Source organism: Bos indicus x Bos taurus, chromosome 13, assembly GCF_003369695.1.
Source record: "Bos indicus x Bos taurus breed Angus x Brahman F1 hybrid chromosome 13, Bos_hybrid_MaternalHap_v2.0, whole genome shotgun sequence".
NCBI lineage: Eukaryota > Metazoa > Chordata > Mammalia > Artiodactyla > Bovidae > Bos > Bos indicus x Bos taurus.
The window spans coordinates 19,138,059-19,154,853 of NC_040088.1; the positions used below are offsets into that span (position 1 = coordinate 19,138,059).

Sequence of the window (16,795 nt, forward strand, 5' to 3'; positions counted from 1 at the left end):
ATATTAATGGATAAAGAAGAGTGGTATGTACACATAATGGAATACTACTCAGTCATAAACAGGAGCCAGTAATGCCATTTGCAGCAACATGGATGCAACTAGAGATTATCATATGAGTGCAGTAAGGCAGAAGGTGAAAGACAAATACCATAGGATATCACTTAATATGTGAAATCTAAAATACGACACAAATGAACCTATCTACAAAACAGGAACAGACTCAGAACAGACTCGTGGTTGCCAGCGTTGGGGGGAGGAAGGACTGGGGGTTTGGGATTAACAGATGTAAACCATTATATACAGGGTGAATAAACAAAAAGGTCCTATGTAGCACATGGACCTGTATTCAATATCCTGTGATAAACCATAATAGAAAGGAGTATTTTTAAAAAGAATGTCTGTACATGTTTAACTGAGTCACTTTGCTGTATAGCAGAGATTGGCACAACAATGTAAATGAACTATGCTTCAATTAAAAAATTTTCTTTTAGTGAAGGTGAAATAAACACCTAGATAAACTGCCTAGATAAAGAAGAACTTAGGGAATTTGCTGCTAGCAGATCTCCCTTATGAGAAATACTGGCTGAAAGCAAGTGACCTCAGCCAGTAATTCAGATTCACACACCAAAAAAATGCAGCATCAGTAAAGGTAATTATATATGATTATAAAAGACAATATAAGTGCATGTTTTTCCTTAACTAATTTCAAAAGCAGTTGTGTAAAACTGCGTTTATAATTATATTGTTGAACCTATAACAAATAGAAAAGTAATATATTTGACAATAACAGATCAAAGAAAGTGAGTAGGACCAAAGTTGTGTTGGAATAAGGAAATTGTTACAAGATAGTAACCCAGGAATTGACAGGAATCTGAAGAAAATCAAAATGGTAAATAAAGAGGGTCATTATAGAAAATTATAAATATTTATTCTCCTTTCTTAGCTTCTTTAATTGACATACAATTTTATGAAATAATTATACAATGTTGTGTAACAAGGTATTGTATAGTACATTGTATTGTTTGGTTTTCAGCATATGTAGATGTAGTATGCATAATAATAATAGCACAAAAAGGGAGGAAAGGGACCTATGAGAGCCCTGGAGTTAGTTTATTTTTAAACTTTACAAATTGTATTAGTTTTGCCAAATATCAAAATGAATCCGCCACAGGTATACATGTGTTCCCCATCCTGAACCCTCCTCCCTCCTCCCTCCCCATACCATCCCTCTGGGTCGTCCCAGTGCACTAGCCCTGGAGTTAGTTTAAATCTAAAAAAGAGTCTGTCAAGATGTATATGGCAAGCAAGCCCTGTAGTGAATGCTGACATAGTAACTTTAGAAATATAGTTAAAGGAATTACATTGTTACACTAGAAAATATTTACTTAATACAATAAGTGTTAACGAAGAACTAGGGGAATACAAGTGAGCTTTAACAAGACAAAAAGTAAAAGGCAGAAGTACATTCAATTTTGTCAGTTAATAACGTTAAATGTGAATAGATTGAACAATTCATTCAAAAAACAGATTGCCATGTTGGGTTTTTTAAAACGATCCATTATATGCATGCTACAGGATACACAGTTTCTCAAAGGTAGAAATAGGTTGAAAGTAAATGATAGAAGTGTATCATGCAGAAGATAACCATAAAAAACTGTAATGGCTGTACTATAAGAGAGACTTTAAAAACAAAAAAAAAGATATCAGAGATTTATAAGTAGATTTTATAGTAAATCTATCGAGATTTAGCAGTTAAAATCACATATGTGTCTAACAACAGAGCCAAAAATAAGTAAAGAAAGCAAAAACTAACAGATTTGAAGAGAGGAAATATAAGTTTGAAATATAAGTTCAACATAATAGTTGGAAACTTTAATAACCCAGTTTCAATAGTGGGTAACTATATAGAAGATCAACAAGGAAATAGAAGACTTGAGCAACACAGTAAGCCACCTAGACTAAATATGTGTGTATATATATATATATGCACTAAGCCCTAAAAAAAATTCAGAAAACTTAAAAAAGGATTAAAATTGTAGCATATATACTTCGATCACAATGGAGTGACATTAGAAATTAATGGTAGAAAGAAATTTGGGAAATTCACAAATGTGTGGAAGTTAAGCAATCCACTTCTAAATAATTGATGGTTCAAAGATAAAATCACAAAGAAAACTAGAAGGTACTTTGAGATGAATGAGATGAAATGAAAATGATGGCACAACATACCAAAATTTACTGAATTTCAACTAAAGCATGCTTAGAAATTTATAGCTGTAAATGCCTGCATATAATATTTCAAAAAAATAACCTAACTTTCTGCTTTAAGTCATTGAACAAAGAAGAGCAAACCACATTCCCAGAGCAGACAGATGGAAAGAAATAATAGGATTGAATTGGAAATTAATACAGAATAGAAAAACAACGGAGAAAATCCACAAAACCAAGAGCTGATTCTTTGAAAATATCAGCAAAATTGACAAATCTTTAGCTGCACTGATTAAGCAAAAAAAAAGAGACAAGATTCAAATTACTAAAATCAGGAGTGAAAGAAGATATATTATAACCAACCTTACAAAGATAAAAGGACTATAAGAGAATACTATAAACAACTATATGCTAATAAATTAGATACCCCAGCTGAAATGGAAAAATTATAAGAAAGACACAAACTCCTACAACTGACTCAAGAAGAAATAGAAAATCTGAACAGACCTATAACAAGAGATTGAATTAGTGATGAAAAACTATCCCAAAACAAGTCCTGGCTCAAAAGGCTTCACTGGTTAATTCTACCAACCATTTAAAGAAGAAGTAATGCCTGTACATCACAGACTTCCATAAAGTAGAAGAGGAAAGAACATTTCTTAATTCATTCTGTGAAACTGTATTACCCTGATAACAAAACCAGAGACATCACAAGGAAATTACAGACTAACGTAACTTACAAACGTATATGCAAAACACCTCAACAAAAATACTAGCAAACCAAATACAGCAACAAAAAAGGATTATATACCTGATCAAGTATATATACATGACTAAATGGAATGTATGCAAGGTTGACTCAGTATATGAAAGTCAGTTTAATATGCCACACTGATGGAAAAGGGACGAAAACTACATGATTATTTCAGTAGATGCAGAAAAGGCATTTGACAAAATCCATCTTAAGATAAGAACATTCCAAGTGGGAATGGAAAAGAAATCCTCAACCTGTTAAAAGGCATCTAAGAAAACCCACAGCCAGTATTATAACACTTTATGGCCAAAGACTGATAACTTTTCTCTCACTAAGATTAGAACAAGACAAAGATATCTGCTCTTACCACTTCTGTTCATTGTACTGGAAGTTCTGGCTAGGTAGTTAGGCAAGAAAAAGAAAGAAAAGGAAGAAGTAAAACTGTCTCTAGTCACAGATGACATGATCTCTTATACCTAAAGATCCACTACAAAACTGTTAAACCAATAAACAAGTTCATTCAACAGTTTCAGCATACAAGATAGGTATACAGAAATCAGTTGTGTTTCTGTACAGTAGCAATGAACAAACCAAGAATGAAATTAAAACAATTTCATTTAAAAGAGCATCAGAAAAGAATAAAATACTTAGTGACATATTTAACAAAGAAATAGAAAACTTACACTCTGAAAATTAGAAAACATAATTGTTACTGAAAGAAAACCTAAAAAATTGTGAAGAAAGCATTTGTTCATGAATCAGAAGAGTTGACATTATTAAAGTAGCAGTAATTCACACCTTGATCTCCAGGTCTGTCTAAAGATTCAGCACAGTCCTTGTCACAATCCCGACTGACTTCTTTGCAGAAATGAACTAGTAGGCCTTCAAATTCATTTGGAAATGCAGGAGGCCTCAAATAGCTATGGCAGTCTTAAAGAACAAAGTAGGGGACTTCCATTTCCTAATTTTTCAACTTAGTACAAAGCTATAATGCTACTGACCTCAAGAGATATACACAATGAAATAGAATTGAGAATTCAGAAATAAATGCTCACTTATATGGTCAGTTGATTTTCAACAAGAGTGCCAAGACCATTTGGCTGGGGAAACAGTAGTCTCTTCAGCAGATGGTACTGGGACCATTAGATATCCACATGCAAAAATGAAGTTGGACTTCCCTCCCCTGCCACCTCACGTCATATATAAAAATGAGCTCAAAAAGATCAAAGACCTAAATGTAAGAACTAATCCTTGAGAACACTTAGAAGAAAACAAGGATAACTCTTTAGGACTTCGGATTTGGTCGTGGTTTCTTTCTTGTTGTGGTTCAGTCATGTCCGACCCCTTGTGACCCTGTGGACTGTAGCCCACCAGGCTCCTCTGTCTGTGGGATTTTCTTGGCCAGAATACTGGAGTGGGTTGCCATTTCCTTCTCCAGGGGATCCTCCTGACCCAGAGATCAAACCTACATCTCCTGCGATGGCAGGTGGGTTCTTTACCACTGAGCCACCAGGGAAACCCTAGTGGTTTCTTAGATGATGCCTAATACAGGCAACCAGATGAGAACTAGGTAAATTGGACTTCATTAAAATGAAAATATTTTGTGCTTCAAAAAGCAACATCAAGAAAAGGAAAAGCCAGAATGGGTGAAGACTTTTGGACGGTAGAAGACAACATTTTTGCAAACCATATATCTAATAAGGGACTTGTATCTAGAAGATATAAAGAACTCCTACAGCTCAATAATAAAAAGACACCCATTTCAAATTATGGGCAAAATATATGAATAGACTTTCTCCAGAGATGATACAAGAGTAATCAGCAAGCACATGAGAACATTATCAACATCATTAGCCATCAGGGAAATGCAAATCCAATCCAACAATCAGATATCCCTTCATACCCACTGGAATGACTATCATCAAAAAGACTGGTAACAGGTGTCCTTAAGGAGATGGAAAAATCAGAACCCTCATTCTCTGTTGGTAGGCATGCAAACTGGTACAGCCACTATGGAAAACAGTCTGCAGTTACTCAAAAAGTTAAACATAGTTTTTGTATGACCTAGAAATTCCACTTCTAGGTATACACCCAGGATACATGAAAATATATGTTTATACAAAAACTTACACATGGATGTTCATAGTAGCAGGTTTATTATAACCAAAATACAGAAACAACTCATATCTATCAACTGATGAATGGATAAAAAAATTAATATGTTTTATATAATAGATTATTATTCAGTACTGATACATACTGCAGTCTGAATAAACCTTGAAAACATTGTGCTGGAAACAAAAAACGACAAGTTGTATGATTCCATTTGCAGAAAGAGACAGAACATAGTCTAATGGATGCCTGGGTTTCTAGGGGCTTGGTGAGAAAAGGGGAGTGGCTGCTAAAGCAAATAGGATTTCTTTGTGGGGTGATAAAAGTGCTCTAATGTGGATTGTGATGATAGCTGGATATTCTGTGAATATATTAAAGACCAGTGAGTCATATCCTTGAAAGGGATTAATTGTATGGTATGTGAATTATAGCTTAAAGCTATTTAAGTTAGTGTGCTCCAGGGTACAGTATAGATGTATGGAGGATCATACCCACTTTAATCAGTGTTGTGGAACTGAAGAGATCTGTAGGGAAGGCCAGGCCTCTTAAACTAGTTTTCCCATCCTCATCCTTGGGAATTGTCTTGTTCCTGCACACTGGCTATTGCTTTGAGGCCTGCGTTTGTTGAAAATATTTATCCTAGAGAGTTTCTTATGAGGCCTTTGCAAACCAGGCAGCAAAAGTTGTCAGTGACTCAGAAGAATCCAAGCTGCCTGCATCTCTTCACAGGTTCATTACTGAGGAGGGCTCCTGTGCCACCCACCACACCTGCTCCTTCCACAAAGGTCCTCTCCCGCAGTGCCCCCTCTCCCCCGCCACAACCCCTGGTCTAGGTGATGAGGACACTGAGGCACCAGAGGCTTCACAGCACCCTGTGGGTGTGCAGCAGAGGTGTGGTTCTGCATGATAACTCATCAGATTCTCTTTACCAATCAGTTGACTCTGAAACTGTTCTGGGAGCTGGGCCAAGGAGTCCCAAGACATAAAATTGAGTAATGATGGTTTTTCTCCCAACGTGTAAGAAAATATATGTCAGTAAATAGCATTTTCTCAATTAGATTTTCTTGAGTAAACTGTTTCTTAGTTTTTGCCTACTGCCACTTTAGTTGCCATTAAGAGCTTGCAGATTACAAGAAAGAAAACAAATAGCAAGCAAGCATTAACTGAAAATCCCAGAGTTAGTTTTTTACTTCTGTTTGACACACACTTGTATGTAGGGTACATATGCTTGGCAGTTTTTAAGCACTTTTAATATATTAAGTCATTTAATCTTTGCAACATTGGTAATAGATACTGTTGCCGTTGGGCTTCCCTGGTGTTGCAATATTAAAGAATCCTCCTGCCAGTGCAAGAGACAGGAGAGAGAAGATGCAGGAGATGTGGGTTCAATCCCTGCCACAGAAAGATCCCCTGGAGCAGGAAATGGCAACCCACTCCAGTATTCTTGTCTGGAAAATTCCATGGACAGAGGAGCCTGGCGGGCTACAGTCCAGGGGGTTGCAAAGAGTTGGATGCAACTGAGCAACAGCACACACATTGTTGCCATTACTCCTGTTTTATAGATGAGGAAGGATGCTGAAGCATAGGCATGTCAACAGATTTCCACAAAGCCACCTAACAGTCTGGCTCCAAGTCTTTAGCCCCTGTGCTGCAGTCGTGCTTCTTTCAGCATCTGGTCGTCTTCCAGCTTATATATTAGTGATGTTTAACATGGCTGGAAAAATAGTTCCAAGTCCATGAGGTGGAGTAAGTTAGGTTCTTGTGACATGATATCACCATACAGAAATCATAACTGTGAGTGCCTCACCTGGGTATATTTTAGCACCACTGCTCTATAACAGACAGATTTTCTGGCCTTTTCAAAAGGCTCCAGGGCAGCAGTTCAGTAGGAGTATGAAAGGACCTCCTTTCACCTTAAAGATGAGAAAAACTAAGAGGAAGTAAATCCTAAGGTCTCCTGACCCTGAGCATTTAAAATAATAGGGACCGAAGAGTGAGACTTCCCAGGTGACTCAGTGGTAAAGAATCCACATGCCAATGCAAGAGATGTAGGTTAGATCCCTGGGTCTGGAAGATCCCCTGGAGAAGGAAATACTCCAGGAAGAATACTTCAGTATTCTTGCCTGGGAAATTCCATGGACAGAGAGCCTGGCGGGCTACAGTCTTGGGGGTTGCGAAGAGTCGGACACAACTGAGCACAGCACAGCGCGAGTGAGGCTTCCCAAGAATCAGGTTCTGGGCTTTTTGTGTCCTCCTCCACTGCACAGGGTCTCCAGCTGACTGCTGCAGTACTCCTGTTCTCCCCATTTACAGAACCCTTGAAAGCCTGACGAGGAGGTGACACGCCCAGGGTCCCACAGCCAGCCAGTAGGTTGTCGTTCCACAGCCCTCAGTCTTCATCCCTTTGCTCCGCCACGCTCCTGAGAGTACCCTCCGCTGTGTGACTCACTGAGACTATTTTGTTAGTGGGGCAGTGGGGTAAATGGTTTATCTAAAGCCCAGAACACAGTGCTTGACACAGTACAACATAGCTGTTGCCGTCACTGCTAATAATGAAATCCGGGGAAATGAAAATCTGCTAGTAGGTAATATGTTCATCTCCATCTCTAGTATCGATTGTGATGCCTCCTCTGCCTTAGGAAAGTTCCCTTGGCTGAGCGATAGGAGGAAAAAAGTCTTTTAAAAAGATCCCGTTTCAGTCCTTCAGCGGTGCCCCCTTGTGGAATCTCGGCAGAATGACCACATATTCAGTCATTTGTGACCTGAAGAGAATTTGACACAGTTTCCTGCTGGACGTGTGTCTGGGTGCCTTCTGGCGGCGGAGGTGGGGTGAGGGGTCCAGATGAGGGCAGAGAATGGGTTAGGGTACTGCGTGGGCTGTGTCAGAGCGTTAAAAGCGGATGGGGTAGAATTGCAGAGTCCGTATTTCCTACCGTCTAGTTACGCGTCTAAGCTTCCCTGGTCCCTGGTGGCCTGACGTTCAGAGTCTCCATCACAGGCCTGGGGCCCAGTCTAATGGCTGTCCCCTCAAGTCTATTCAGAGCAGGTTTGAGGGGCAGAAACGTGTTTCCTCACGCGCGGTGACTGAAGCCTGTCTCCTGGTGGCTGTGCCAGCCTCCATTGTGTTCCCTCCGCCAGGGGCTTCTGAGGAGAACAGCCCGCCTCACAGCTCCACCAGGACTCAGCTGCCTCAGTCGATGAAGATCATGCACGAGATCATGTACAAGCTGGAGGTGCTGTACGTGCTGTGTGTGTTGCTGATGGGGCGCCAGCGCAACCAGGTGAGGCCCGCCCAGCTCCGGGCCGCGGCGCTGGCAAGGTGCTTCCCGCGGATGCGCGCAGCGCGCCGGCGTCCTGCTCGGCTGCCCCCACAGCGACTCTGGCCCTGGCCCAGCAGCGCGAGGAGTCGCGTTCCTCAGCCCTGCAGTCTGGTTCCAGAGCCCATTGTCCTCCCACCGCACCGTACTGGGGCGACCTTTTTAGACAGAGCTCTGGGGCCCCAGGCAGAAGTGGGTGACGTAGCCATGTTACCTGTTACCCGACCTTGTTAATACACAGGGTAAAGGGTGGGTGTCTGCCCTGCAGATGCACTGGAGGACTTGCCAGTCTGATGGGGGCTCGGGGTGCTGGGCCAGAACTAAGTCAAGTTATGACAGCTGGGCAGCTACCAGGGGTCCAGCTGTGTGGAGGTTCCCTGAGTCTTGAAGCAGTTCCAGGAGGGCGGGATGGGGGGTGCTCTGGAAGCACACCCCGCTTCTCCCCAGGATGGACAAGCGGCCCCCTACCGTTCCCTCTACCTCCTAGGGATGTAGCGAGGCCTGAGGGGAGCTGGGAGCGCGGCAGTCCCTGAGCACCGTTTTGAGTCAGAGACTGTTCTCTCACACAGCTCTCTGTGAGATGGATGCGGTTATCACAAGTTTGCAAGAAAGGAACAATTTTAGAGAAGGTGGAAGGGGAAAGACTGGCTGAAAAGATGACATCTGGCCTGGCAGTGTCCTGAAGAAAGTGAGGGAGCCAGGCATGCCAACCACTTCGCCTGAGGTGGCCTACCAGGTCAAGGAAGCAGGCCCTGGTGGGCACCGGGCTGGTGGTTTAGTGGAATAGTACAAAGCTGGGGGTGCACTGGAGCCAGCAGTCAGGAGAGGCAGGCTGAGGGGTCGCAGGGGGCCAGGTTGCCTCTGGCTTTCATAGGCCATTTAAGGACTCTGGCATTCACCCTGAGTGAAACGGAAAACCATCCTCCAGCTGCTGTGTGCAAGAGCTGACAGTAGCTAGGACCCACGTGTTGATGGCAGGGGTGGTGAGCAGTGCTGTTTGAAGGTAAAACAGGTAAGATTTGCTGAGAAGTTAGGTATGGACTTAAGTGGAGAGAGGAAGTAAAGATGACTTCCTTACCTCTCTCCAAGCAGGTGGGAGGAATGGTTTGCCGTTTATTGAGATGGTTAAGACTAGTGGGTAAGAAGTGGAGGGGCAGACGTCTGTAGGGAGGAAGGGGCAGGGTTCAGTTTGAACATGTTAAGTTTAGCTGTCTGTTAGAATTGGCACTGGAGTTACCTGCACGTGAGTTAGGGGCGAGATGGGCCCTGGAGGTATAACTTTGGGGATTGTCAACCTGTGGTTGGCATTTAAAACCAGGACACTGGATGAGATCCTGCCATGACATCCACAGCACTGGGGCTCCTTCCTTCCATGTGGTATATATTTCATATAAAAAATATTAGTCATGATGTCTTACCTGTGTTGAGTGCTTTTTCTTTTTCGAGACACTTCTGTAATCATATTTGAATTTGCAGGTGCTTGGTAAGTTACACAGCAGATGGTGGCCTCCATCCCACTTGATATTTTTGAAAACCAAGACCCACATAAGGGCCATGTTCTCAGTCTCCAGGCATCGTCAGAGCAGGGCTTAAATCCTGCTGCTCTGACTTTTCTTTCTGTCCCTTCACCGTGATAGTTCCCCTGCTCCCTTAGTCTCCCTGGCACCAAGTTTCTATGAATCTTTGTGGTCTTTGGTTAAACTGATCACAGCCGCCCTTTCCGGCTGGCCTCAACCCTGCCTTCCTGAGAGCCAGTGTGATGCTGCTGTGTCCTCATTTGCACAGTCAGCATTTACTGAGTTCCTACTGTGTGCCAGGTACTACAGGGACATGGATTATTTTAATAGGTCGGTAATTCACATAGTTCTGTATTGAGGTATAAATAAGTATCAGTGAAGCCTTTCTCCCCTCTGATCCTGAACATTCAAGGTTCTTCCATGAGGCATCTAATTTTACCAATTATTAATGTCTCTAGAGAGTGTGAAAGTGCATTGGTGCATAGTGAGAATAAGTGTAGATGTTTGCTTTAAAGCTCAGCATTGCTTTCTTTATCCTGAAGGCTTCTTGTACATATATGCCTGGGCTTTTGATAGACCTTCAACGCACATCTGTCTTCATGCTTTTGCCTTCCTACCCCTTCAGGTTCACAGAATGATTGCGGAGTTCAAGCTGATCCCTGGGCTGAATAATTTGTTTGACAAACTGATCTGGAGGAAGCATTCAGCATCTGCCCTCGTGCTCCACGGTCACAACCAGAACTGTGACTGTAGCCCGGTGAGCAGGGACCCTGACGGCAGATGCCAGGAGTGGTTGTTTCAAGACCTGCTGTTGGCCCTTTGAAATCTCCTTCTTTGAGAGTAGAGCAGAAACTAAAAGTCACAGCCCGTTACTCCCATAATTGGAAGCCACCTTGGGGAAGGATCTGACCCCCACCCTCCACCTACCCAGGAATCCCTTTGGAGACCCTCCACCAGCCTCCCATTGTTCATTCACCTCCAGGCAGGGCCACACACTCCACTCCAGGGCAGCAGGGTTTTCCTCATTGTTCTCTACCCCATTCTAATTGACATCCCTAATAATTAGGTTTGCCTCACAGAACCACGCCAGCGGTTGGCCTCCAAAAAGGACTTTAGGAAGTTTTTTATTTTTTTTAAGGGTCAAGGGCTCATGTCTACCTGGTTTTCATCACAGTGCCCTAAAGAGCCCTGAACGGGGAGTCTAAATCATCGGCCGTCAGCACCACATCAGTGCCACACGGCTGTCAGGGTCCAGAGCCGTGGGCCCTGCCTGGTCTCTCTGCTGCATCCTGGGGACTTCCCTCAGTGCCGTGTCTTCCAGTTTGCTGTTTTTCTCCTTGGCTTTGTCAGATTTACCTTTCAACAGATCCATTTGAGTTCATATATTTTGCGTTTCTAGACATTTTGTCTGGATCTTTGTCCAAACGTATTTGGTCTTTTATTCATTATGTTAAATATTTTCTTCTTCTGTTGCATTTTCTGTCTTTAATTTCATCTCTTTAATTATTAATAACATACTTTTGTATCGTCTTTTTTGGATTGTTCACAGAGTGCTAATACTTGTGCCTGCGTCTTCAGACTCAGCTTGGGGTGGGGAGTTGCCTTGTGTTCTTTACTGTTTATAGAAGGTCACCTTCAGGGGGCTTGTTTTCCTTGGGGATACTGGAAGTAGTCCCATAGAACATTTGGCTTTTGTCTACCAGGTGCTGTAGGGAGCGGTGTCCCAGGGCAAGTTTTCACATTGAGTATCTGCCCTCCTCCCCTGGAAGTGTGAGCCCAGGGTCCTGCGGACCTGGGGACTCCCCTCCACCAGCAGAGACAGGGTTCTTTGCCAGCTCCTGGGGCTGGTAGGTGGGGTTTTTCTAACCCTTTTTTCACTAAATGTATCAGCTCCACAGGCTTTACATAGGCCCAAGGTCCTGTCTGGTCCCTACAGAGCGTTGAAACCCAAGCCCTGGCCCAAATAAGTCTCATTTGCCCTTCTCTGCCAGCTGTCAGCTCTTGTGCTCCCTGCTCTGAACTCAGTCCTTCCTTCGTTTCTAATTCTAGTGGAATTTCTTCTTTCCTATGTGCTTAGCCTCACATTGAAAATAATTTCAGTTATTTTGTATCCAGTATCTTGGAGTGTTTTTAACAGAAAGGTTCTGCCTTAGCTTAATCCACTGTTGGCCAGATGTGGACAAAAGTTTTTCTGACTAAAGAGGAGTCCTCCCTGTGCGCCAGGACAGGGACTCAGAGAAGCAGCAGGATGCCCAGGCTCTCAGCAGACCCTTTTGTTTTCTTTTGGAACGTTGTGACTGTGGTCTTAACGTCGAGGATGCACGTGTATTTTAGGACATCACCTTGAAGATCCAGTTTTTGAGGCTCCTCCAGAGTTTCAGCGACCACCACGAGTAAGTACAAGCTGTCCCCAAGAGGAGACTTGGTTTGCTGTCTCTGTTCTCCCTTTGTCTCATCACTGACCTCAGCGGAGGAGGACCCGGGAGCTGTGAGAGCCACTCTCACCTCAGTGTGACCATGAGGCTGCACTTCCATAAGAGCTGCCATTTGTCCAGCCCTTCCTTTATGCCAGGCATTACCTGAGCTTCCCCTTGACCCCCACAGCCATCTTGGAAGTGAGTGCGGAAGTTGCTGGCCCCTTAATACCCCTGGAGTCAATGCAGCTCTCGGCCGTCTGTCCCTCTGAGCCAGGAGTAGACAGCTTGGCTATTCGCAGGGGCCTGTAGGAACCTCAGATGGCCAGAGTGGGCTGAGTATTTATATGTTGAACAGGTGGGATATTCTTTGCCTGTACGAGGAGATGTGCTTTCTCCTGTTTTCCTTGGAACACATTCTGCCCTCTCATTTTTTACTCTTTAGCCTTTGATGGAGGATGTGTAGGAGAATGAGTCTCCGCTCTGAGGGAACAGTGCAGGCAGGGGAGGGGTAAATGGCAGCTGACCCTTGACCTTGACACTGGGAAGACGTTGGTGAGCTGGCAAACAGAAGCAGGCGCTACTCAGCTCTTACCACCTGCTGGGTACAGGAAACAGGGCCCACTGTTGTATAGTTGCTGAGTTTTTCCCCCGAGAGAAGCCAGAAATGAAGATTTATGTGCACGGTCCTGATTTTTAGGTGCTGGTTTAGATTCCTTGCGTAAGCTAATAGAACATGCCTGAGGACCCGTGTGGCCTCAGGGGCCTTCACTTTGAAGCTTTTGTGTGGGTGGTGTGGCCCATCCTCTCTGAGAGATTCTCTGTTTGAAGGCCTTAAGCCCCAGGAAGTATGGCAACTCTGAAAAAAGGCACCAGTATGTCCTGAATGTGTCCTTTTTCCCCTGAGGACCTGGGTTCCTCACTTTTGTCATTTGACGGCTCACATTCGCAGGCTTGGATTGTGTATATTCTGAAGCAGCAGGAAAGGGGGGCGTGCTTTTCATGGGAGTGGCAGGGTCAGGTTCCAGTTTTCCAAAGATCATTCTGGGTGCTGTGTGTGGGATTGATTCCTCTGGGAGACCATTTAGGAAGCTGGTTCTGTCCACATGATGTGGGTGATGAGAGGCCTGGCTGTGAAGGCGGAAGGTCACACGGGCCTCCTGGTGGGAGAGCTGAACTAGGGCCAGGCTTGAGTAAAGTGATGAGCATCTGGGCATCATGGAGTTGGAAGTGCCTTTGAGAAATTAAATAGAAATGTTCAGTAGCAAAAGAAAGGCCTTACACATACTAAGGAAAGGGGCTTTGTTAGTGAGCATGCAGGCAGAGGGTGGCGTTGGGGCCAGGGAGACTCCCTCAGCCGAACAGCAGTGGGCTCCATGCCCTCCCCCAGAATGCTGCCTTGGGGTGGGTGGTTTTCAGGGCACCTACTGGGGGCTTCTTAACAGAAGTGGGCAGCAAGAGACTGGCCCAGTGTGGAGGTGGCGGCCCCAGTTCCTGTCCATTACCGCCTCCAACACATCTGTTTCAGGAACAAATACCTACTGCTCAACAACCAAGAGCTGAATGAACTCAGCGCCATCTCTCTCAAGGCCAACATCCCTGAGGTGGAAGCCGTCCTCAACACTGACAGGTGAGCATCGGGGGCCCACAGCCCGCCTGGCTGCCTGCGTGTCCCGGGGCTCACAGACAGGTGTACCAGGGTCTGCATGCTTGTCCTTTCTCACATGTGTAACTGGCATGCTGAGGGCTCCCGTGTACCAGGCTCTGTCCTCCCGCCACCTGCATTGTCTCACTGGAGCTCCTTAGCAACCTCGGACGGAAGTGCCATTGTCACCCACCTTGTAAACTGGGGAGCAGGGGCTCGGCAAGGTCACCTGCCAAAGGTCGTAAATGCTCTGCCCCCTCCCTGCTCACTCAGCTTCTTTGGCCGCCTCTTCTCCTGCCCTCTGCCAAAACCCATTAGCTGAGTAATGCCTCACTTTCTGGAGCAGAGCAGTGGGGTCTCAGGCTCACAGGGGTCAGGGCAGGGAGGACTGTGTGCAGCAACAGGAGTCATAATTCTCTGATCTTTTGTTGTTTTGGTTTAAAAGCAGCAGAAATCTTTGTTCAAATGAAATTGAATGTAGTCCCACATCTGTCTGCAGTACAGGAGACCCGGGTTCGATCCTTGGGTTGGGAAGATCCTTTGGAGGAGGGCACGGCAACTCCCTCCAGTATTCTTGCCTGGAGAATCCCCATGGACAGAGGAGCCTGGTGGGCTACAGTCCTTGGGGTTGCAAAGAGTCAGACAGGACTGAGCGATCAAGTACACAGCACAAGGCCTATAGTCAGTGAAGAGTAGAACTGCTCTATTTGAAGGGAAAGTTTAAGGGCCTAGAGTCGCTGCCTGCTATTCCTCTCTCCTCCATAATGCAGCCTGAGTGCTTTTCTCATTTATTTTCTTTGCTTCCTAGACCGGGAAGCAGAGGCCCAGAAATTTCAGTATGTGTCCATGGCCACCTGAAGCCAAAGCTGGGGCCCAGGGTGCTCCCTGCCTTACGTACCCTATCAGTGGCACAGACTTTGCCCCATCTCTTAGACTCTGTCATGGTAATCCAAACCCACTTTTGACACGAGCAGCCCTCCCTCCAGCAGTTTCGAGCCCCATATGACTCTGGATGTGTTTTTGGCCTCTGGTCACTTGTCAGCATGCCTGGGCAGTGAAGGCTGCCCTGAGATGTGAGAATGCATTTGGCTGTTTAGTTCTGAGACTGCAGGAGTCCTTAGGGTGCTCTGGACCCAGGTGGAGCAGGAGGACATCCTGCAGGTTTAGAAATGTCCGCATGTTCTGTTTTGTTTTGCCTTTTACCCACCTACATCAGCAAAGACACCCAGCCCCAGGGTCTCAAGACGTTGTTCTTCTGCCATATGGAATTTGGCCTCTGTCAGCCTCTCAAATCTGCCATCAAGATTTTTGTCTGTTTTCTTTCAGGAGTTTGGTATGTGATGGGAAGAGGGGCTTATTAACACGTCTGCTGCAGGTTATGAAGAAGGAGCCAGCTGAGTCATCTTTCAGGTAGGTCTGGACATGCACCTCCCACTCCTGAGGGTGCAGAAACCAAGTGTTTAAGCTGTTAGAAATGCCTTCTGTCATCACCAGCTTCCACCCCGCATAGCTGGTTATTGTCAGGGAGAGGGAGTCTGCTGGCTCCCTGGTGTTGTACGGAATCTAGCATGTACTGGATTCTGCTGTGTGCTGGCAGTGTGTTTCAGGAATTGAGCCAGCATTCAGCAAGCACCTATTCTGTGCTGATGCTGGACAAGCGGGAAGAAATGGGAGCTACAATCCCTACCCATATGGAGGCCCCTGGCATGCAGGAAATAAGCATGGGAAGACCCCTATGTGGGGGATGCGGTATGGAAGGGCTCAGAGCCAGGACCTGCCCTGGGGACTGTGGGAGCAAAGGAAGGGCTTGTGGGGGAGGGGGGGTGCAGACAGGGAGGGTGTCCCGGTTCCTTAGACTCATCCATGTTGTCTTAGAGGCTGTGGACAGGACAACGGCTGAGGGAGGCATTCCATCAGGGTGGGTGTGAGCTGTCAGCAGGCTCCACGCCCAAGGGTTCCCTGTCAGCTCAGCCTACCTTGTCCCTTCGTCCCCTCACGGATCCAAGCTCTGCCCTCTGGGGCCACTCAGTCAATATCAGCCTCCTCTTCTCTAGGACAGCCCATCAGAAGTGAGTTCAGTGACCCGTCCACAAGCCTGTCTGGTCCCTCATGCATTTCTGACCCCTCTCTTCCATGTCCTCCTGTTCCTCTGAAGGAACGGAGCCTAGAGTATGTTTTCAGACGTAACTCCTGGGGCAGTCCTCTGAGCCCACATACTCCTTCCAGACGAACCACATAGAGGACTGTTCCCCACTGAGCCGTCAGCTCCCTAAGTATGGGGACTCGCCACGTGTTCCCAGGGCCCTGTGTGAGGCCCAAGGCCTGGGAGAGGTTCAGTAAGCATCTCCCAGTGTTCAGTGTGTTGGATCAGTGAAAAGGGCAATAGACATCTCCCAGCCGCTCGGTGAATGGAACGTGGGCCAGAAGAGGGCAGCCTTAGCCACCTGGGCCAGGGGTCAACATTTGGGTCGCAGGTTTTGGCAAGCCCGGGCTGTGGAGAGTTTCCTCCGAGGGACCACCTCCTATGCAGACCAGATGTTCCTGCTGAAGCGAGGCCTTCTAGAGGTAATGGCCCAGAGGAGCCAGGGTGTTGGGTGTCTCCTTCTCCCCCAGCCCCATGCATTGCTTTCCTGCCCTGAGACCTAGACAGCTGGCAGAAGCAGACCAGACTATCTTCAAATGCCAGTGCACATCTCTCTGGTACTTCCCCTGAGCTTTCAGCTCTGGGTTCCCCATGGGTGCTTACCGGGTGATTGAGGGATCTGAGGGGTGGCCATGGAGGATTATAGGAGTCTGTGAAGTTGCTCAGCAAGGCCTTTTGACCCCAA

General features: G+C 45.7%; 1 protein-coding gene across 3 annotated transcripts in view; it reads left to right on the forward strand.

The window, feature by feature from the left end:
* TRPC4AP (transient receptor potential cation channel subfamily C member 4 associated protein) overlaps positions 1–16,795 on the forward strand; it is a 69,259-nt gene that overhangs the window by 48,048 nt on the left and 4,416 nt on the right. For 2 of the 3 annotated variants that reach the window (XM_027558721.1, XM_027558723.1), the window contains exons 9-14: positions 8,189–8,355; positions 10,534–10,665; positions 12,243–12,301; positions 13,851–13,952; positions 15,294–15,377; positions 16,442–16,532. In XM_027558721.1, coding sequence (XP_027414522.1) covers positions 8,189–8,355; positions 10,534–10,665; positions 12,243–12,301; positions 13,851–13,952; positions 15,294–15,377; positions 16,442–16,532 — 635 coding nt within the window. The remainder of the gene's footprint in view (positions 1–8,188; positions 8,356–10,533; positions 10,666–12,242; positions 12,302–13,850; positions 13,953–15,293; positions 15,378–16,441; positions 16,533–16,795) is intronic. The other variant, XM_027558722.1, reaches the window with a different exon arrangement.